At 39.5% G+C, this 18,578-nt stretch overlaps 1 protein-coding gene across 4 annotated transcripts; it reads left to right on the top strand.

Moving 5' to 3' along the window:
• The first annotated feature begins 973 nt into the window (after positions 1-973).
• Positions 974-16,370, top strand: LOC146393998 (SHC-transforming protein 1-like). 4 transcript variants are annotated; one of them, XM_084933076.1, is made up of 14 exons: positions 974-1,242; positions 1,436-1,514; positions 1,593-2,155; positions 5,175-5,245; positions 8,556-8,616; positions 8,715-8,834; positions 8,936-8,989; positions 10,474-10,525; positions 10,622-10,748; positions 12,301-12,484; positions 13,288-13,360; positions 13,586-13,682; positions 13,781-13,928; positions 14,014-16,370. In XM_084933076.1, exons 2-14 carry the CDS (start codon positions 1,463-1,465, stop codon positions 14,176-14,178), a joined length of 1,767 nt encoding a protein of 588 aa, XP_084789202.1. In that variant the 5' UTR covers positions 974-1,242; positions 1,436-1,462; the 3' UTR covers positions 14,179-16,370. The 4 variants fall into 4 exon arrangements, with proteins under 4 accessions (XP_084789202.1, XP_084789370.1, XP_084789458.1 ...); XM_084933244.1 differs by having other exon boundaries at positions 1,436-1,518; XM_084933332.1 differs by lacking the exon at positions 1,436-1,514.
• Positions 16,371-18,578: the final 2,208 nt, after the last annotated feature.

The raw sequence follows: 18,578 nt of genomic DNA, 5'->3' as shown, positions 1-18,578 counted from the left end.
CCTTGGTTGTAATGAGTAGTAATTTGAATTTTTGTCAGCCCAAAGCAGTCTGGCCATTTTCTTCTGACATGAATAAGTATTTTCTCCCACTGAACTGCCGTCTGCTGGGTATTTCCCCTAGGAAACAAAGTATTCTGATTCTGATTTTCTCTTTTTAAGATCATTCTCTCCAAACCCTAGAGCTACACTGTTTTGCTGCAGCGTGGTGGTTGCCGGAAATGTGCAGTTGAACAGAGCTACCAAACAAAGCAGCTCCGAGTTTATAGTTAACAGACCAGCTGATTACTGAAAAAAGTGGTAGCAACATCATATAGATTGTAGTTTTAATGAACGGCCACTAGGAAGGGACAAAACTCTGCCATAGACATCACTCAGATTTCAATATTGCATACTCTTTGACAATAGCTAGTGGTGTGTAATTATTATTTTATGGAAAAGGGTAAAGCTCCATGGTTTTACTGTGGAATTTGAGAGTATGGCTGCACCGCTGCAATCTGAAAGACAATCTTTCAATCAGGAATAATACCAGTATGTAAAACACTGTTTAAATGGCGCCTGGAATATTGTTCTGATCGGGATCAAAGGGAAATGCAAATGCTTCAGTTAAATCCTCTTCCTCCTGTGTGTTAATTTGAACAATACAGTCACTATGGGGTACATTTTATTGTGTAAATCATGTCAGTCACGGTACCAGTGATAAAATGTTATTTTCCAAAGAGACAAGTAAGCCAAATTAATGATAATTTATTTATAAAACATCTCTAAGGTGGAAGTCATGTTAGAAGAAAGGAATGGAACACTGCTTCAGTGTAATACTGAGTGTGAGTGTGTGTGTGTGTGTGTGTGTGTGTATGTGCACAGCATGAGTCACCCTGCCTGCCTGTGATTGGATGGTAGTTTATGGGTGAGGGAGGAGAAAGAGAGCCTTTGGGGGCCGTCTGTCAATCTCTCCTCTGCTCCATTCACACATTCATCTGCATGCAGCGTCATGAGAGAGACAGAGGAAGTGAGCGAGATCTCATTCATAAAAAAAGAGAAAGTTCATTCATACACGCTGCACAATCCTGCTGCGCCTCAGAAAGAAAAGACAGAGGGGAGGAAAGTTGATGTGAAGGTGAAGCTGGGAGCCTGGCAACTGACTGAGAAAGTGTGTGGGTCAGTAGGATGGGGTTGTACTCTGCATGACTAGAGTGGAGCAGACTGGACTCTAGACTTAACAGGACATCCCAGAGTCCTACAGTGGTGAGTTGAATCTGCGCAGCAGGATTCCCTTTAAATGATCTGACGACAGAGCGCACCCGACACAAAGATAGTTTTCAGACGGTCCTGAAACCTGATGTTATTTCTTCATCTCCTTTTACCAAAATCTTTAGTTAAACTTCCTTAATGGTGACCTGAATTTTCAAGTTTCCTTTTTTTTTTACATTTATTTCAGCGTTCTCCTTTGCTCTGTTTCCTGATTATGAGAGAGCAAACCTTATCCAGGTTCAAATCACAGACGGGACTCCTACCAGGCAGGTCGCTTAATCAGTACAATGAAAATCACAGTGCGGCTGATTTGATTCTGACACTTTCTTTTTCATCTTCTACAGGTATGCTGAAGCGTACTAAATACAGTCGACTGCGCAACGATTCTCCAACATCTCTGGAGGAGAACCCCCAGGGAATGTTGCCCCTGAAGCAGGACCTTTGCTTAGACTCTGAATTCAGTCAGCTGGGACTTGGGATAACTACACACAACGGACCATCCACCCTGAGGGATTTCATCCCCCGCATGGCCAACATCCGACTGCAAAGCCCTATTTCCCGGCAAGGCCTAAAAGGACAGACAGACACAGCCAGAGGCAGAAGCATCAGTGCCCCTACTGACAAACCCTTGTCCAGAACAGAGTGGGGTTCAGGAAGTAATGAGAGATTTTGCACTCACACTTCCCTCAACGCTCCCCTATCCACGGGCCAAAATCTAATTCACCCTGCTTTGCTCTGCACAAAAAGACCTATCACCCTACAACGGATGGCAAGCCTTCCTTGGACCCCTGGATATCCTCCCTGCTCACATCACAGAGGTGGTCTGTGCTGTGTGAAGATTTCCTCTGCAAAAGGTGATCGTACAGTGGTGGGGACAGGAAGCAGAGCAGTTCACCATCACATCAAGGTACCTGACCCTGCACATGTGCATGATCAGATAGAGTAAACCAACATTTTACTTGCCCAAGTAATTCATATTCTTAATTTTGTTAATGTGTGTAAAATTCTTTGTGTGTAGAAATTACCAAAATGCTGTGCAAACTCCTTTTCTCTGTACTATGCAAGTCGTCATGACCTAAAGATATGCCAGATTTCAGCAGTGTTGAATTACTGTTTACTTAGTGCCACGGCCAAAATAAATACACACGTGAACATAGAAAATACACATATGCATACACTCTCTGCTCTATCCACACGTCACACTCACAGTCACTCCCCTCCTCAGTTAGAGCCTCCTATGTAGGCAGTAATGACTCATCCTAGCTCTCTGCTTCCCTCTAGTTCAGTCCTGCTATGTGTGTGAATGCATGTGTGTGAATATATCTAGTATCAGCATGCTGTCCTAGAACAGAACCCATCTTGTCCCGATGGCAGAGGTGTGAGCTGACCACTGGTGGAAATGAGAATGGACTGTCTGATTGACCTCTATAAACAAGCACACACATATGTTTCTTCTGCCCGCTCAACCCACCCATGTATACATATATTGATTTAAGTCTGGTTTTTATCAATGGACTTACTCATCCTGCCTCCAGCCTATGAGGTCTGCGATACTGAATTTCCTGCCCAGTAGAAGTGGGACTCGTCATAGTGTATTTGAGCACATGGCCTGAATATTGCCTGGTTGCTTCTCTGTCTTCCTCACATCTATATAGTCTGATAAATTCAGTTACAGTCAGACACATGTCAACATTTACCTCAACTCTGAGTTGTCTGGCATTCTAATAAGCTAAAGTAAGACTGTAAAGATTGTACTGGCTACTTGTCGCATGGTTAGAATCTGCTGACAGGTTGCACATTAAAATGTAGTCACAGCTTTTACTTTCTGCTCACTTGCTTTGCTTAAAACTGCCATCTTGCTTTTGCTTTTGTAAGCTTGACTTACTTATTTCTTGGGTATTCCAATCAAAATTTGCTACAAAGATTTTAAAGGTTAGTTTTGGGCAGTAATAACTCAAAGTAGCAAATCACTACCTCCGCCAAGGACTGTGTGCCTGTCATTCAGTTTTAATTTTTAAATGTTATTTATAATGTTATTTGTAAGGTAAAGACCCTACAATAATACAGAGAAAACTCCAACAACGAGCATGTACAGGAAGAAAAATTCTCTTTAAAATGGAAGAAACTACAAACTTCTTAAACTAAGAACAAATATAAATATATACAGAGTACAACATTCCCTTTAAAGTAAATACTGCACAGAGAGTGAGCTGCCTTAGCAGAGGTTTATGCTTTCAGAGGTCTTCTTGTTTTGTTTTGTATGATTTTATCAGTCTTTCAGGTTGTTATCAGTCTTTGTTGTGGAAGGATTTTGACCCACTCTTCTTTGTAAGGTTGCTTCAGTTCATTGAGGTTTGTTGGCATTCGTTCATGCACAGCTCTCTTAAGTTTCCAATGCAGCATTTTCTGTTGTGTTGCATTCTGGACTTTTGGTTGTTGCAGCACCTTTAGTCTTTTCTTTTTCAGCAATTCTGTTGTAGATTTGCTGCTGTCCTTGAGATCATTGTTCTGTTACTTCACCCAATTTTGTCCAAACTTTAGCTGTTGTACAGATGGCCTCATATTTGACTCCTAAATATGTTGCTATACAGAGGAGTTTATGGTTGACTCAGTGACTGCAAGGTGTTCCGGTACTTTGGCTACAAAACAAACCCAAATCTTCACCCCTCCACAGCTGTGCTTGACAGTAGGTATGAGCTGTGTTTGCTGATATGCCGTGTTTGATTTTTGACAATTGTTGTGCATCATGGCCACACATTTCTGCTTTGGACTTGTCTGGCCATTGTCCCTAATGTCTTGCGGTTTTTGCAGATGGAACTTTGCAAACCTAAGCCACGCTGCTATGTTATTTTTAGAGAGAAGAGGCTTTCTCTTGGCAATCACTCAAAACAAACTTGTTCAGTCCTTTTCTAATTGTACTGTCATGAACTTTAACATTTCACATCCTAACTGAGATCTGTAGAACCTGAGATGTAGCTCTTAGGTTTGCTGGGACATCCACTCCCTGGAGTGACATAGTGTTAACATAGCTGAATACTCCAGACCAGCAAACTACCAAAATGTCTGGTTTTTTAGTGGTTGTCACACTTCCAGATGATCATTTAATTAAGCGCATTTGATTAGCACCACCTGCTTACCTTCTTAATGCCAGTGGAAGCAGTTAAGGTGGAGTTAGTTTTTCAGTGTCCTGTGAAATCTCTTTAAGCATCACTTAAAGAACCCTGGGGTACTTTCTTTTGAATAACTAAAATACCTTTATTTTAATAGCATGGCCATATATAACCAACAGACAAACAAAAACAACAACTCCAATGTGTTTCAGAATACATTCCTTAAGAAGTTAAACCGATTTCAGGAAAACAATGACATAATTTGGATATGAACTTTAAAATTCTGCTCTGCGTATCTAATTTATTGATTGTTTTCAAACTAGCATTTCCATCCTGTCTCACGTGTTCTATTACACATTTTTTTTAAACAAAATTCCCATTCCCAGCCACAAAACTCTAAGAACGCATTGGATGGAACTTAAATGACTTAAACACAATGCATAAAACCACTTTCTCTCTCTATCAGCTTTCTGGAACCTTCTCGAAGGCCCAGTTATTTCCATTCCTCTTGACTCGTTACAGCTATGTGTAAATCTATGTTGTCTGCCGCAAATCAGCTCATGAACTTTTCACCTTTTCTGCAGAATCATTTTCTTCCATCATAAAAACTAAAAGTGAGGATGCAATAACAGAGAAAATTTATGAAAAGTGACCAGACTCCTGTAAGAGTGTTGTGTTTCTTTAATATATTTTAATTGTTGTTGAAAGTGCCCACCTCAGAGTCCTCAGGATGTTGGATGTTCCTGAGACTTTTATTACTAGTATTATTATTATAATATATTTTTCCATTGTTTTTTTTTCTGTGTGTTTTTCTAGTACATGGGTAGTGTGGAAGTGACCCAGTCCATGAGAGCCCTTGACTTTGATACAAGAATGCAAGTTACACGGTAGGAGGTCCTCTCTGCACCCCTTTCTAACAAACACAAACAAACACAAATACGAATATATACATCTAATGATATAATACATGAACGTATAATACATGCAACATAATCCTGACTGCAGGGGAATGCCATATATGGATTAGTTGCTGTTTCGCTTGCACACAGATGAGGAAAAAAAGTGAGCAAAATTGCTTTATCTTGAACTCATTTAACATATATTTGCCAAGCTAACCATGTGTAGCTTATTTCAAAAATGTTTCAAAGAGGGAAATCAAATTAAATGTATAATATTTCATAAACGGGGCTTTCTCCTCATCATTTGATATTGAAATCCTAGTGCAGGATGCCATAACACAGCCCTCTCTGTTTACAGAAGCGCTGTTGAATGATGGAGCAGAAAATCCAATTAGATGAATTTCCTCCTAATGATCCCTCAGTCTTATTAAAAGAGAGAGAGGGAGACAGACCTCAATCTAATTCTTACAATGTGTTTTCAAGAAGAAAAACGGTCTTCCTGGAAATCAGCATTGCTTCCTAGGTAGTGGGATGTTCCATTCGTGCGCGTGGGGGTGTTTTTTTGCTTTGCCCTCGCTGACCCAAGCGTCAGAGATACAATCTCAGCTTGGATTGACTTGATAAAAAAAAGAAACATAACAGGAATATTTTGAAGTGTTACTGCTTTAACACTGCAGATGGAAGTTTGTGATCAGCTATTCTAGTTATGTTTTCTTTTTTTTGTTGTTCTGTAATTTTTTCTTCACTACAGTGATTATTGCAAGTTATCCTTAAAAGAAGGATTTAAATATTATGATCTTATAAGTTACAAGAAAACTGAATTTGTAAAAAGCTAAAAGCAAATTAACAAAAACAACATCTTGCAACTAGTTAGACTTCTTAAAAATAAAGATGAGGAGGATTTCGTAACACTGTAAAAGACCATGTGGGCAATGGCAAGCAGCGCAACAATTTAATAATGTTTCTAAATGCAAAATTGCAAAGAATTGGAAGATTTCATCATATCATTAAAAGATTCCAAGAATCCAGAGAGACATTAGCGAAGGACAAGGCCAAAAACCAATATTGAAAGGGTGTGATCTTCAAGACCTCAGGCAGCACTGCATTAAAAATAGACAATACACAGATTTTATAGTGGAAATCCATGTGTGGGCAGCTGAAACTCACTGCTAGTGTAGACAGTTTGTGTCCTGGTCCACAAATGCAAATTGAAAATATGCCATACAATTAAAAACAAAATAAGAAACAAACAAAAGCAGTTTTTGAAAAAGGATCCATAAAGGCCGCTACTGTACCTTCTTTGAGCCAAAGCTCATTTAAGATGGAGCGCAGATCACCTGCCTCCATCTCACCCTCCATCCTCCTTTGTCATACCAATCTGCATGTCCTCCTTCACTACAGCCCCGAAACTTCTCTGCAGTCTTCCTCTTTTCCTCCTGCCTGCAGCTCTATCTTCAATATCCAGTATATCCACTATACCTGCCCTCTACTCTCAGTACACATCACAATGTTGTCTGGAAACAGTATAGTCCACAGAGACTCCTGCCTGACCTCATCTGTCAACCTGTGCGTCATCACTGCAACCTCAGGTCTCAGAGCTGATCCCTGATGTAATCCCATCCCAACCTTGAACCCGTTTTTCACTCCAGCTGCACACCTCACCACTGTCTCGCTGTCTAACCTGCTGCACATCCTTTCCAGCTCCATCTCTCTGCCTCTGCCAATTTATACACGTTTTTGAATCTTGCATACAACTCAGTATAAGCCTTTTCCTTTGCCTTTTTTTTACTTCTCTCTTTCCTCCCAGTGCTGCTGTCCACTTTCTTATTTCCCTGATATCCCACTTTTTCTTTGCTAATCTATTCCTTGGAATATTTTCCTGTACTTCCTCATTCCACCACCAGGTCTCCTCGTCCTCTATCCTCCATCCAGAGAATACACCAAAGACCTTTTTTGAACTTTCCCTAAGTACTACAGCTGTTCCATTCCAGTCATCTGGTACCTATTCTCAACCGACCAACTCTTTCAACATTCTTCTTTCTTTCTTTCTCATTTAATCCTTGGCTCTGTCTTCACAAACTCTTTTTTTTTTATTTCCAAAGTAATCCTTCAGACTACTAACCAATGCTGCCTGGCACATTCTCCCCTGCCACCACCCTGCAGTCTCCTATCTCTTTCAGGTTGCAGCTTTTGCATAAGATGTAGTCCACCTGTGTTCATCTTCTTCCACTTATATACATTACCCTATGTTCCTCTCTTTTGTTGAAGTACATGTTTACCACAGAATATTAACCAAAAATTCAGAAAAAGTTATTAATTGACTTGCATGTAATTGAGTGAAATAAGTATTTAATCACCCAGCCAGAATTCTTGCTCCTACGATTAGCTGTGTGCACATGTAACACACAGATTACAATCAATTACGGATACTCCTGATCTCATCTTGTTATGGACAAGACCAAATACCTGTCAATGGACATCAGGGACAAGATTTTAGACCAGCACAAAGCTGGAATGGGCTACAAGACCATCAGCAAGAAGCTCAGTGTGAAGGTGACAACTCTTGCTGCGATTATTCAGAAATGGAAGAAATTTAAAATGACCATCAGTTTCCCCTGGTCTGCAGCTCCATGCAAGATCCTACCTCACAGGGTGAGGATGATCCTGAGAAAGATGGCGAATCAGCTCAAAACTACACTGAGCTTGTTAATAATCCTAAGACACTTGGGACCGCAGTCACCAAGAACACTGTTAGGAACACGATATGCTGCATAGTGGATTGAAGTCTTGCAGCACATGCTCAACAAGGCACATGAACAGGCTCTTATTAAGTGAACATTTAGATGATTCACTGGGAGAAAGTGCTGAGATTGGGTGAAGAGAAATGCTGAGCATGTGTGCAAACTTAGTGACCAACTACAAGAAATGTCTTATCAGTGTGCATGCCAACAAGGGTTTCTCCACCAAGTACTGAGTCATGTTTGGCTTTTGAATCAAATACTCACAGTGACATGCAGATAAAAGGATACCTTTTGTGTAATATGTTGGGGTTTTTTTGGTTGTGTGTACTAAATGTACTCCAAAACTAAAGTAATAAAGTATTGCATTTGAGTAAGTATATTTGGTTACATTCTTCCAGCAGTGCATGTATATGTGCTTTCTGTACTGTAGTTTTCTTCCTCTCACATGCACATCACATGTCCGCAGGGCACACCAGATCACATACAAAGGTATCTCTGTGTTACTGTGTGCATGTGCTTATGTACATGCTGATCTGTGTCTATGTGTTTGTGTGCAGAGAGGCAATCAGCAGACTTTGTGCGAGGACATTGCTCAAAACAGCAGTGAAAACTAAAAGGGTAAGGCTTGTGTACACAGACAGGCACACACTCATACTCACACACTCTCTCTTTCTGGCACATTCAGCTGGAATAACAGTGGTTTTTGTCATCATTAGCCTGTTTGCAAGGGACTGTCTTCTGTTCTGGGTCAGACAAACCTGCAGTTTTCTGGAAGAAGGATCATCCTCACTGTCTCCACCGACAGTATGACTCTAATCGCTGCCTCCTCCTTACAGGTGACAGTCTCAGCATGTTAAACCCCATCAAAATAGCCTCATGTCAGGTTTACTGGCAAACCTATCTGCTATTGTATCATTTCCTCTTTTCTCTTTCACAGAAGATTGCCCACCACCCCATGCAGACCATTTCATTTGCCTCCGGTGGAGATTCAGTATGTTCATATTCTCAAATCTTTCCCCTTGTACACGTTGATGATCAGATAGGGACACAAACAGGGTAGCAAGAGCACAATCACACACACAGTGAGTAATTTGATTTAGTCTGATTATTGCATGGTGTACTACCATTTATGGAGGATTAAATCATTTCCTGCCTCAACTCTTGATCATTCTTCTCTTTTAATTAGTGGTACAAGGTCAGGATCTGAAAGCATGCTACAAATGAAATTTCAGACTTTGGCAAAAATGTCTAAACATTCCCTTGTGATTAATTTTAATGAATACGATTTATGCAAAGAACCTCTGATATTCAACAGTATATTATCCCCAGCATTCAGAGTGTGCTGCGAGTATACTGACCTTTATTTTGTTAAATTTAATTTGGATTCTTCATTCTTGGGAGTGTGTCACGTGAATGTTTTGCCTGTTTCAGAAGCGAAGCCTTCAAGAAAAGTTTGACAACCACCTCCTTAAGTGTTTAAAGCTTGTTGGTACTATATAAAAGAGCTTGCAAATGTAAAGAAAAAATTTTATTTGATGGGTTATTTCTGCTAGAACTGTAGCAGTGATTAATCATGTGACTGCTTGTAGGTTTTCTCTTAAGGATTACTCTTTCAAGTCGGAGTCATTTAATAAATGTGTCTGTTTACGGTTTTACCCTTAATTTGGCTCATTGTAAAACTCTTGAATGTAATTCTTGTGCTAATTAATTGCTAAAGGCAACAAATCATGAAATCCTTTCCTGTGACTTATGCACTCATCAGAGCTAACTGCTTTCATCATCTTTACACCTTGCCAAGCGCTTATCAGACTAATTACTCAGGTCTATTCTTCTTAATTTGTTTCCCTCTGTGCGCACATATATCCACATGACAGGATTCAAGTTATTTGGCCTGAGTGAAAATTTCCTGTGCCCTAAAAATGTGTGTAATGAACATAAAAATCAATGCAGATCTGTCTGTAGGGCATGTGGTTATTAGCTGCTGTCTAGGTCAAACTGTATTTTGGTTGGCGTTTTAGTTCAAACAAAGATTCACTACAAATCATGTGCAGAAATATACACTGACTAAAGATGAGAGAAAATAAGAAGGTAGTTACTCTCTGGGAAAGACAACACCAGCAAAGCTGTGGATGGGATTATAGCTCACTGTTTTTAATTAATTAGCCATACTAATCTTGTAGTGTGCTCTAAGCCTCTGCTCAGCTGGCTTGGGCACATGAAAGATAGCAAGGGGGAATTAAATTCAGTCTGACACAGAAGCTTTATGGTGAACCATATTCAGCTTACTGTGCTCTTGTATTAGGCTGAACTCTTCAGACGAAGCATACGCGTGGATGAGCATTAACTGAAAATAATGGGTGAAAATATAAATTGAAATTGAGCTTTCCACGTGGAAAAAGTCTATCGAGTCATTTTTTGCATTTATAATTTATAATCATGCCTTTTATTGTGTTTTTTCTCTCAATTTGTTTACAGGACATGGCAGATTACATTGCTTATGTAGCTAAAGACCTTGCCAATGACAGAGGTATGAGAGAGAGTTTGCTTTGAGCTGGCCTTACACTCAAATTTCAATTTACTGATTGTTATGAAAATAATGTTTGACTTTTGCTCTCTATGGCAGCCTGTCACATCCTGGAGTGTCCCGAGGGTCAAGCCACTGAGGTTATCAACAGCATCGGTCAGGCCTTTGAGACGCGCTTCCGCCACCTTCTCAGCCAGACACCATCGGTCCTGTCCACCAGTTCCAGGTTATAGCTCTTACATGTATATATGTGAATATATATATGCATGTGTGTATATATACATAGTATATAATGGATTTACTATTAAATATAGAAACAATATTATGCAGTATTTACTGTATGGGGCAGGGATAGTGGTGGTGGCCCCATGATCGGAAGGTCGGGAGTTTGAAATCCACTGAACAGCTACCCTGAGGTACCCCTGAGCAAGTTACCATCCCTACACACTGCTCCCCGGGCGCCCAATGGCTGCCCACTGCTTCACAGAGTGAATGGGTTAAATGCAGAGAGGAATTTCCCCACAGGGATCAATAAAGTATACATTATTATTATTATTATTATTATTATTATTATTATTATTATTATGTCAGTGACTCTGAGTGAATTCATATGTACATATAAGTATAGCTGAATATATGTGTATGATTGTATATAGTGCCAAAAGTATTGGCCCCCGTCCTGATGTTTGCATATTTGTTACATTTAAATGCTTCAGATCAACAAATAAATTTTAATATGAGACAGAGAACCATAATAAATACCAAATGCAGTTTTTAAATTATAAGTTTGGTTTATTAGGGCTAAAAGCTATCGGACCCTACTGGGCGTTTGTGAAAAAGTAATTGCCCTCTAAATCTAATAACAGGTTGTGCCACCCTTGGCGACAAGAACTGCAATCAAGCACTCATGATAACTAGAATAACTGAGGTGTGGAGGAACTTTGGCCCACTCTTCTTAGAAGAATTGTTTTAATTCAGACATACTGTTCATGTTAAACAAGCATGATTTATGCTTAAGTATCTCAATCAGATCATTTTGGCCTAATGAAAGTCCAGACTTTGAATAACCCATCAATATTTTTTGAACCATTCGGAGTTGGACTTTATGGTCTGTTGAAAAAACCTAAGCTTCATTAAGCTTCAGGGCACAAATTGATGTCCAAACGTTCTCCTTCAGGTATTTCTGCTAGAGAGCAGAATTCATGGTTCCATCAGTTTCAGCAAGTCCTCCTGAAGCAGCAACACAGCCTCAGACCACTACACTACCACCGACATGTTTGGGGCACAAACCTTCCAAAAAGTTCAGCTTTTATCTCATCGGTCCACAGAATATTTTTCCAAAAGTCTTGGGGGTCATCAAGATGCTAATGACATGAGATGAATTGGTGAAATATACAGAAATATACACATGAGATGAGCCTGTGTGCCTTCCACTCCTGGGAAGGTTCACCACTATCTCTCACTATCTCACCCGGATATATGTAAATTAGTTTGTTTATCGGTTGTTGTTTTTTTTAGCTCTTTTAGCCTGTTTCACTTTGTCAGACAGGTTCTATTTAGGTGATTTGTTGATTCAGCAGGTCTGGCAGTAATCAGGCCTGGGCAAGTGAAACTGAACCCAGGTTTCAAAAAAATGTGATTAATTACAGTTAATTCATGGTTTAGCAAGGGAAGGCATATCAGGCAAATCAGGGTATCTTTATCTGATATTAAAATGTATCTGTCTTTTCTGTCCTTCCTTCCTTCTACCAATACCTCAACACTATGTGTATATTCAGACCGGCACTGAGAATCTGTCACAAATGGTGCCCAGAAGAGTTAATAATAAACCAAAAGGCAAACCGGGAAGGAGAATTCAGTGAACACCGTGACTACTACAATGTGAACCCAGGAGACCCAGGTGGAATAAAAGACTTTCAGGTCACAGAAGAGGAGAGCAAAGAAGATGCTAACATTCACAGGGTAAGACTTACCTGTAACACCAAAGCACTAATAATTTACAGTCACTTGAGTTTGTGTATATAAGGACAGGACCTTGAACACAATTTGTTCAGAAAGAAAAGTTCCCATTGTTGTTTTAAAAGCTTAAAACCACATCTCTTGGTGCTTTTCAGCATGTTTAAAGTGGTCGACTAGCATGAATACAGTTTAGTTTTTGATAGTTTTATGTGATAGCTTGTCACATTACAATTTGAAACATAATTATGTTGCAATGCATGAGACTGCATTATTTAAACTTATATTGTATAGGATGTACTGTAGACTATAATCACATCTATGGACTAAGTTCACAAACTTAGCATTAGCTAAAAGTTTTAGCATTTAGCCAACAGATAAGCTGGATCTGATTACTTTGCAGTGATCGCTGTAAATGCTGAAATGCTTTTCCAGGAGACTTTGTAACTTATACAAGGTCATTTTTAAATGGCAGCCAAAACATGTGTTTTTTTGTGAAGAAATATAGAAATGATGTTGTTATAATTAAATATGATAGAAGCAGGCACACAGTGCACTAACACATTTTATGGTCTTGTTATTGAGCACAAATGTTGATCCCAGAGGAGAAACACTTGAGCTACTTCTCACCAAACATCACCTCACAAGTTTTCTTCACTTCCCAGAATTACCAGATGATAATTTCCTGTCATGACTGCTCATCTCTAAAATGTTACCAGCGCAGTTGTCCCTAAACACACACAGACGTTCAAACGTGCACAGCCAACAATATGTGTCTGGTGTGTATGACTCATGGTGTGCCATTGCAGGTCTGTTTCCCTTGGCCTGTTTCCCTTTATGAGAACTGCTCCATCACAGATGAGACTCCAGCTCCACCTGCAGGTGAAAATCAACTGCGTTATCTGAGTGCAGTTTCAAGTTTGTCCATATAATGCATGTGTGTCCCTCAAGTACAATTATGACTTCTATGCCTCTATGATTCAGAGGAAACTGTACTTTACTTTAACTTGGTTATTAAAAATCAAATAAAGTGAGCAGTGCTTCAATTGGGGTTTAAAGCTGTTGCTTTTCAACTGTTATTTTCTTCCTCTATCTAATCTCCATCAGATTTAGAGCAGTCTGAGGTCAATACTGAACAACGCTCTCTGCTCACTGAGACGCGGGTCCAGAAGCTGATCCAGGAAGAAGGATGGTTCCACGGCAGGTTGGTAATCAATATCTGTTTGACTATGAGTGATGCGTCAAAATGCCGCTAATTCCAAGGTCATTCTCTCCCATGGAATTTTGTTTGTTTCATCCTAGGTTAGGAAGAGAGCAGGCGGAGTCGCTTCTCACCTGTAGCGGAGATTTCCTGGTCAGAGAGAGCAGCTCTGCCGCTGGTCAGTATGTACTCAGCGGTATGGAGGGAGCTACTGTGCGACACCTACTGCTGGTTGATCCACATGGACAGGTACAGCTCTGCTGGTGGAATTCAAATATCGTTTAAAGAAGAAAAAGAAAGCAACTTTTAAGCATATTTTCCATTTATTGACCAGGTGCGGACCCGTGATCAGGTGTTTCTGAGTGTTGGCCACCTGGTGCGATTCCACATGGAGAATCAGATGCCCATTGTTTCTGGAAGCAGCGAGCTGTGCCTGAAACAGCCGATCCTGCAAACACACAAACATTCACAGACTGCCAGATGCATGGTCTTGAATTAGCAGTGGTTTTTGAGATGAAACACAGAGAGGCCTAGCAACAACAAAAAGAAGAAGAAGAACTTTTAAACCTTTAAACACTTTCAGCTGCCACAAGAGAAGAGCACCCCTGGACATAATTTCCAGGGAGCTGTGATCATTTTCCAAACTGTTGGGACAATTTTGCATTATTTGCCCATTATATTATTTACTGTGTGTTTTGTTTTTTGTTTGAGTAAACTCTCAAGTCACTGCTTGTGCCTGTATTGAGAACAGCCTTTGGCCTGCAGAACATCCTGTCTCGCTCTCAGGCAGTTTGCTATTATTTACTCAGTGTCTCAACACAATCTCTGGTGTTGGCAGGAAATAACCAGAATGTTGGCAGGCTTTCCAAATCCTTTTCTATGTGCTATATTTGTCTCGTGTTCATTAGTTTTGATTTTCTTTTGTTTTCGTTCCCACTTTCCATGCTTAACTTGAGAAAAATAACTTTTCATCCCACTTGTTTGTTGCATACTGAATATGAAACTGCAGTGGTCTTTGTATCTAGAAGCCCCATTTAGTTCCACATTACATGTGGTTAAACACATCTTTGGGTCTTTTACAGAAGTGATTAAATCGGATTTTGTTGGTGATTTATTTGATGTTAAACCTCTAACCAGAATAACAGAACTTTGTTTTGAAATCGTGTTGCAGTCCATCCAAGAGTTTCAGTCAATTCACGCCACAACAAAAAGGTATCAAACTAATGGAATTAGCTTTGAGTGACTAGGGATTGTACCACAAAATAAACAGTTCCTCACAACATTGCCCACATTATTATTCAATTTAGAAAAGCTATAAGCATTCAGATGTCATTGTATTCACAATAACATTTAACTGAACAACTTGGTTGCATGGAAAATTTCTTTTTTTCCCCTTTACTACAAAAACCTTAGATACCCTGCATAATTATGAGTTGCTATACACATACAGTCACCAACCCCTTCGTCATGCATGTAGACATTGCCAGGATGACGATGACGTTTAAATTGAGGATCAGAATGGGAAAGAAAGATGATTTAAGTAACTTTGAATGTGGTGTGGTTATTTTTGTCAGATGGGCTGGTCTTATTATTTCAGAAACTGCTGACTCACCGAGATTCTAGTTCTCATGTGAGAGGTCAGAGGAGAATGGCCAGACGCGCCATGTCACAAAACTCAAATCATCTCAAACTGGTTTCTTGAACATGACAGTGAGTTCACTCTACTCAAATGGCCTCAACAGGAACCAGATGTGAATCCAATAGAACACAATTGAGATGTAGTGGATTGGGAGATTCACATTGTGGATATGCAGCTGACAAATCGTCACATCCACATGTACATATAGTGATTTTGAATCATATTGGCATGCCATCCTATCAGGTCAATATGGATCAAACTCCCTGAGGAATGTTTCCAGCACTTTGTTGAATCGGTTCCATGAAGAATTAGAGCAGTTCTGAAGGTAAAAGAAGAAGAAAAGTTGATTTTATGGATGATTCATCTTCTGTACTTCATGGGCTGAGCTCACATGGTGAAGCTTGAAAGCAAGAGCCAATAAAATGTATTATTATTATTTCGTAAACTCCATGTTTAGGATCAGCATGGTAATTGCAACTTTGTGCAACAATTTTAAAGCAGGAATCTGGAAATTAGTTCTCCCAGAAAGTCCCATAAAGGTAAAAAATCACCAGCCCTGTTGTTTGGGTCAAATTAAACACTCCAGATTCTGGCTGTTTTATTGAACAGGATTAGGTTTGGCCTTGGGAGTTTTACTCTGTTTCATTAGTTTACTAAATTTAAACACTAGCAGCTTTTTGATTGTGATAGATAAAAAAGAAACATGGAAAAAAAAATATTCCCTTGCATTTCAAATAAGTGGCCTCAAATGATTTGGACTAAATTGGACAGAACTGAGCCCAACTTTTAAGAAAACCCCAGAACATCAAATCCTAGTCAAAAGGTGTGAATATCAAACCATTAAATCACATTATCAAAAACACTGTAGCGTATTTATTTAACACACAATTACATATTCAGAGAAGAGCTTTGAATGCCTTTCTAGAAGCCTGGAGAACTATCCCTGAAGACTGGTTAAAGAAACAACAAAAAGGCTGTCTAAGTTTTTACCTTATGTACTATATTTCCATGTATATTTGCAGATCTTTCAATAAATCCATTAACTTACTTTCCACTTGGAAAATATAAAGAAATCAACATTTTTACACAATGTGTGTTTCTTAAAAGTCATTCTGATTTTTCATTTTATTTTAAATTTTGCATATAATATCTAATTATTTCTTCTTTACTAAAAGGGGGAAAAAAGGATGTTTCACTGCATCCATGTTTCACTGGATATTTCACACCACAAGGTGGCGCTATCAGTCTTTACAAGAGCTCTTCATCCTATACTATACCAGCACATTTTCCCCTGATTGGTCAAATAGATCTGGATAGTTTTCTAAAACTGTATCTCCATTTAATCTTATATGCAATATAAAGCAAATTCACAAGAGCTAAATACAAAGAGTGAAACCTTTTTGCATTTCAGTGTCTGTTTTAATGATATTCATACAGATGTGTCTGAAAAATCAGTGAAAATAGCTGGTAATAAACAGCCTATAACAACAACTGCAGCGCTGCTCCCTCAGATTTCAGCACCCTGTCACTTGTAGATTTCGGTGTAGTAAAAAGAAAATGACTGTATGCTCAAAGTATGCAGTGGACTGTTTGGAGCTGTGCTGCCCTCACTAATCACCTTCAGCACTGTTTGCCAGGCTGAGACTGAGGAACAACTGGTGGTTGATGGGTAAATAAACTGCTCTGCCAATAACCGAGAGAAAAGCGACAAACACTGATAGGATATCTAAAGAACAGCAACACTCGAAGCCTTTTGTTCGGATAACTCTTTTGGATGTTATCACAGAACCTACATGCCATTTAACTTCCCACAATTCTTGGTAAAGAACAGGAAATGCACACACTTGAAATATTGTCCCCGTGTTTTCCTGAACACTTTATGCAGAAGGTAAATGTAATAATGATATCTGCGTCATTTGATACAGTCAGTAAACAGGCAGGGACTGAATGCATCTCTGTCCAAACAAACAAACAAAAAAATCAGATATCATCTTTTAATATGAATGCTGTCACAAGGGTGAAATTAAATAATTTTACAACCAAGAAATGCGGTTTTCCTGCTTCGCTCATGCCCATGTGGATTCTCTGTGAGTCACACGGACCTCACCCAGAACAACTCACCAAAAACAACAATGACCTAGTGTGTGATGCCATTCTTTCAGACTTGTGAGGCCTGGTGAGGGTCACATGTTGTCAAACTTGCGAGGTCACCATTTGACCTCTGGCCCCTAGCTTGCAAAGCTGTGGAGTGTAACTGTACAAGACAGTCAATTTATCAGACTGGTGTTGATAATTTGAACAAAGGAAATGTTTGTCTATGGATAACCCTCGACTCTTGAGCAGGATAAAAGCATATTTTTACTCTGATATAAAAAGAAATTTGGCACTTTCAGTGAAAGGCAGTAATTTTAAGTGACTTCAAAGACACCGATGATATTTCAGTTAGAAAAAAAGAAGGTTGGACATCCAACATTTTACTGGATATATGATCAGGAGGTTTTAAATGGTAATACTGAGACATTTTTGGTCCCAGCCTTCCAAACATCCATTCGCTTCAGGTTCGTGGGAGCCTATCCCAGCTGTCTTAGGGCGAGAGGCAGGGTACACCCTGGACAGGTCGCCAGTCTGTCACAGGGCTAACACAAAGAGAAAGACAATCATTCGGACTCACAATCACACCTATGGGCAATTTAGAGTTTCCAATTAACCTAACCCCACTAACTGCATTGTCTTTGGACTGTGGGAGGAAGCTGGAGTACCCACGCAAACACGGGGAGAACATGCAAACTCCACACAGAAAGACCCTGGTGGACCTAATTCCTGGTGGAAACCACTTAATACATAATGGCCACTGTGGATGACTAGACAACAACAAAAATCTTAAAAGTGACCATTAAGACAAAGAATATAATGTCACAAAATGGATAAGTAACCAATTTATCACTTGCACTGACCAAAAAAGTTATTAAACGAATCCAGGAAACCATCGGTTTAATAATTAATAATAAAAAAGTCAGGGTTGTGGTCCACCGCATAACTTTTACAGCCCTCGAACCCAATAATTAAAATAATTGAATAATGTCTAGTACGTTTCACAAAATCTCCACTGTGTCAAGCTGTAATTCATTATTCAATCATCTGATTAAGAACATGACCCCCAGTAATAGATGCAGACACCCTTGGACATGACATCTCCCTCCACCTCGCAACACGAGCCCATGAGGCCTTGAGTTTTCGCTTGCAGAAAAATTTACTGTTAG

The sequence above is a fragment of the Perissodus microlepis genome, chromosome 1 (genome assembly GCF_051167445.1).
Source record: "Perissodus microlepis isolate ML-2025 ecotype Zambia chromosome 1, ASM5116744v1, whole genome shotgun sequence".
NCBI classification, from domain to species: Eukaryota; Metazoa; Chordata; class Actinopteri; order Cichliformes; family Cichlidae; genus Perissodus; species Perissodus microlepis.
This window is presented reverse-complemented; position numbering and strand designations above follow the sequence as displayed.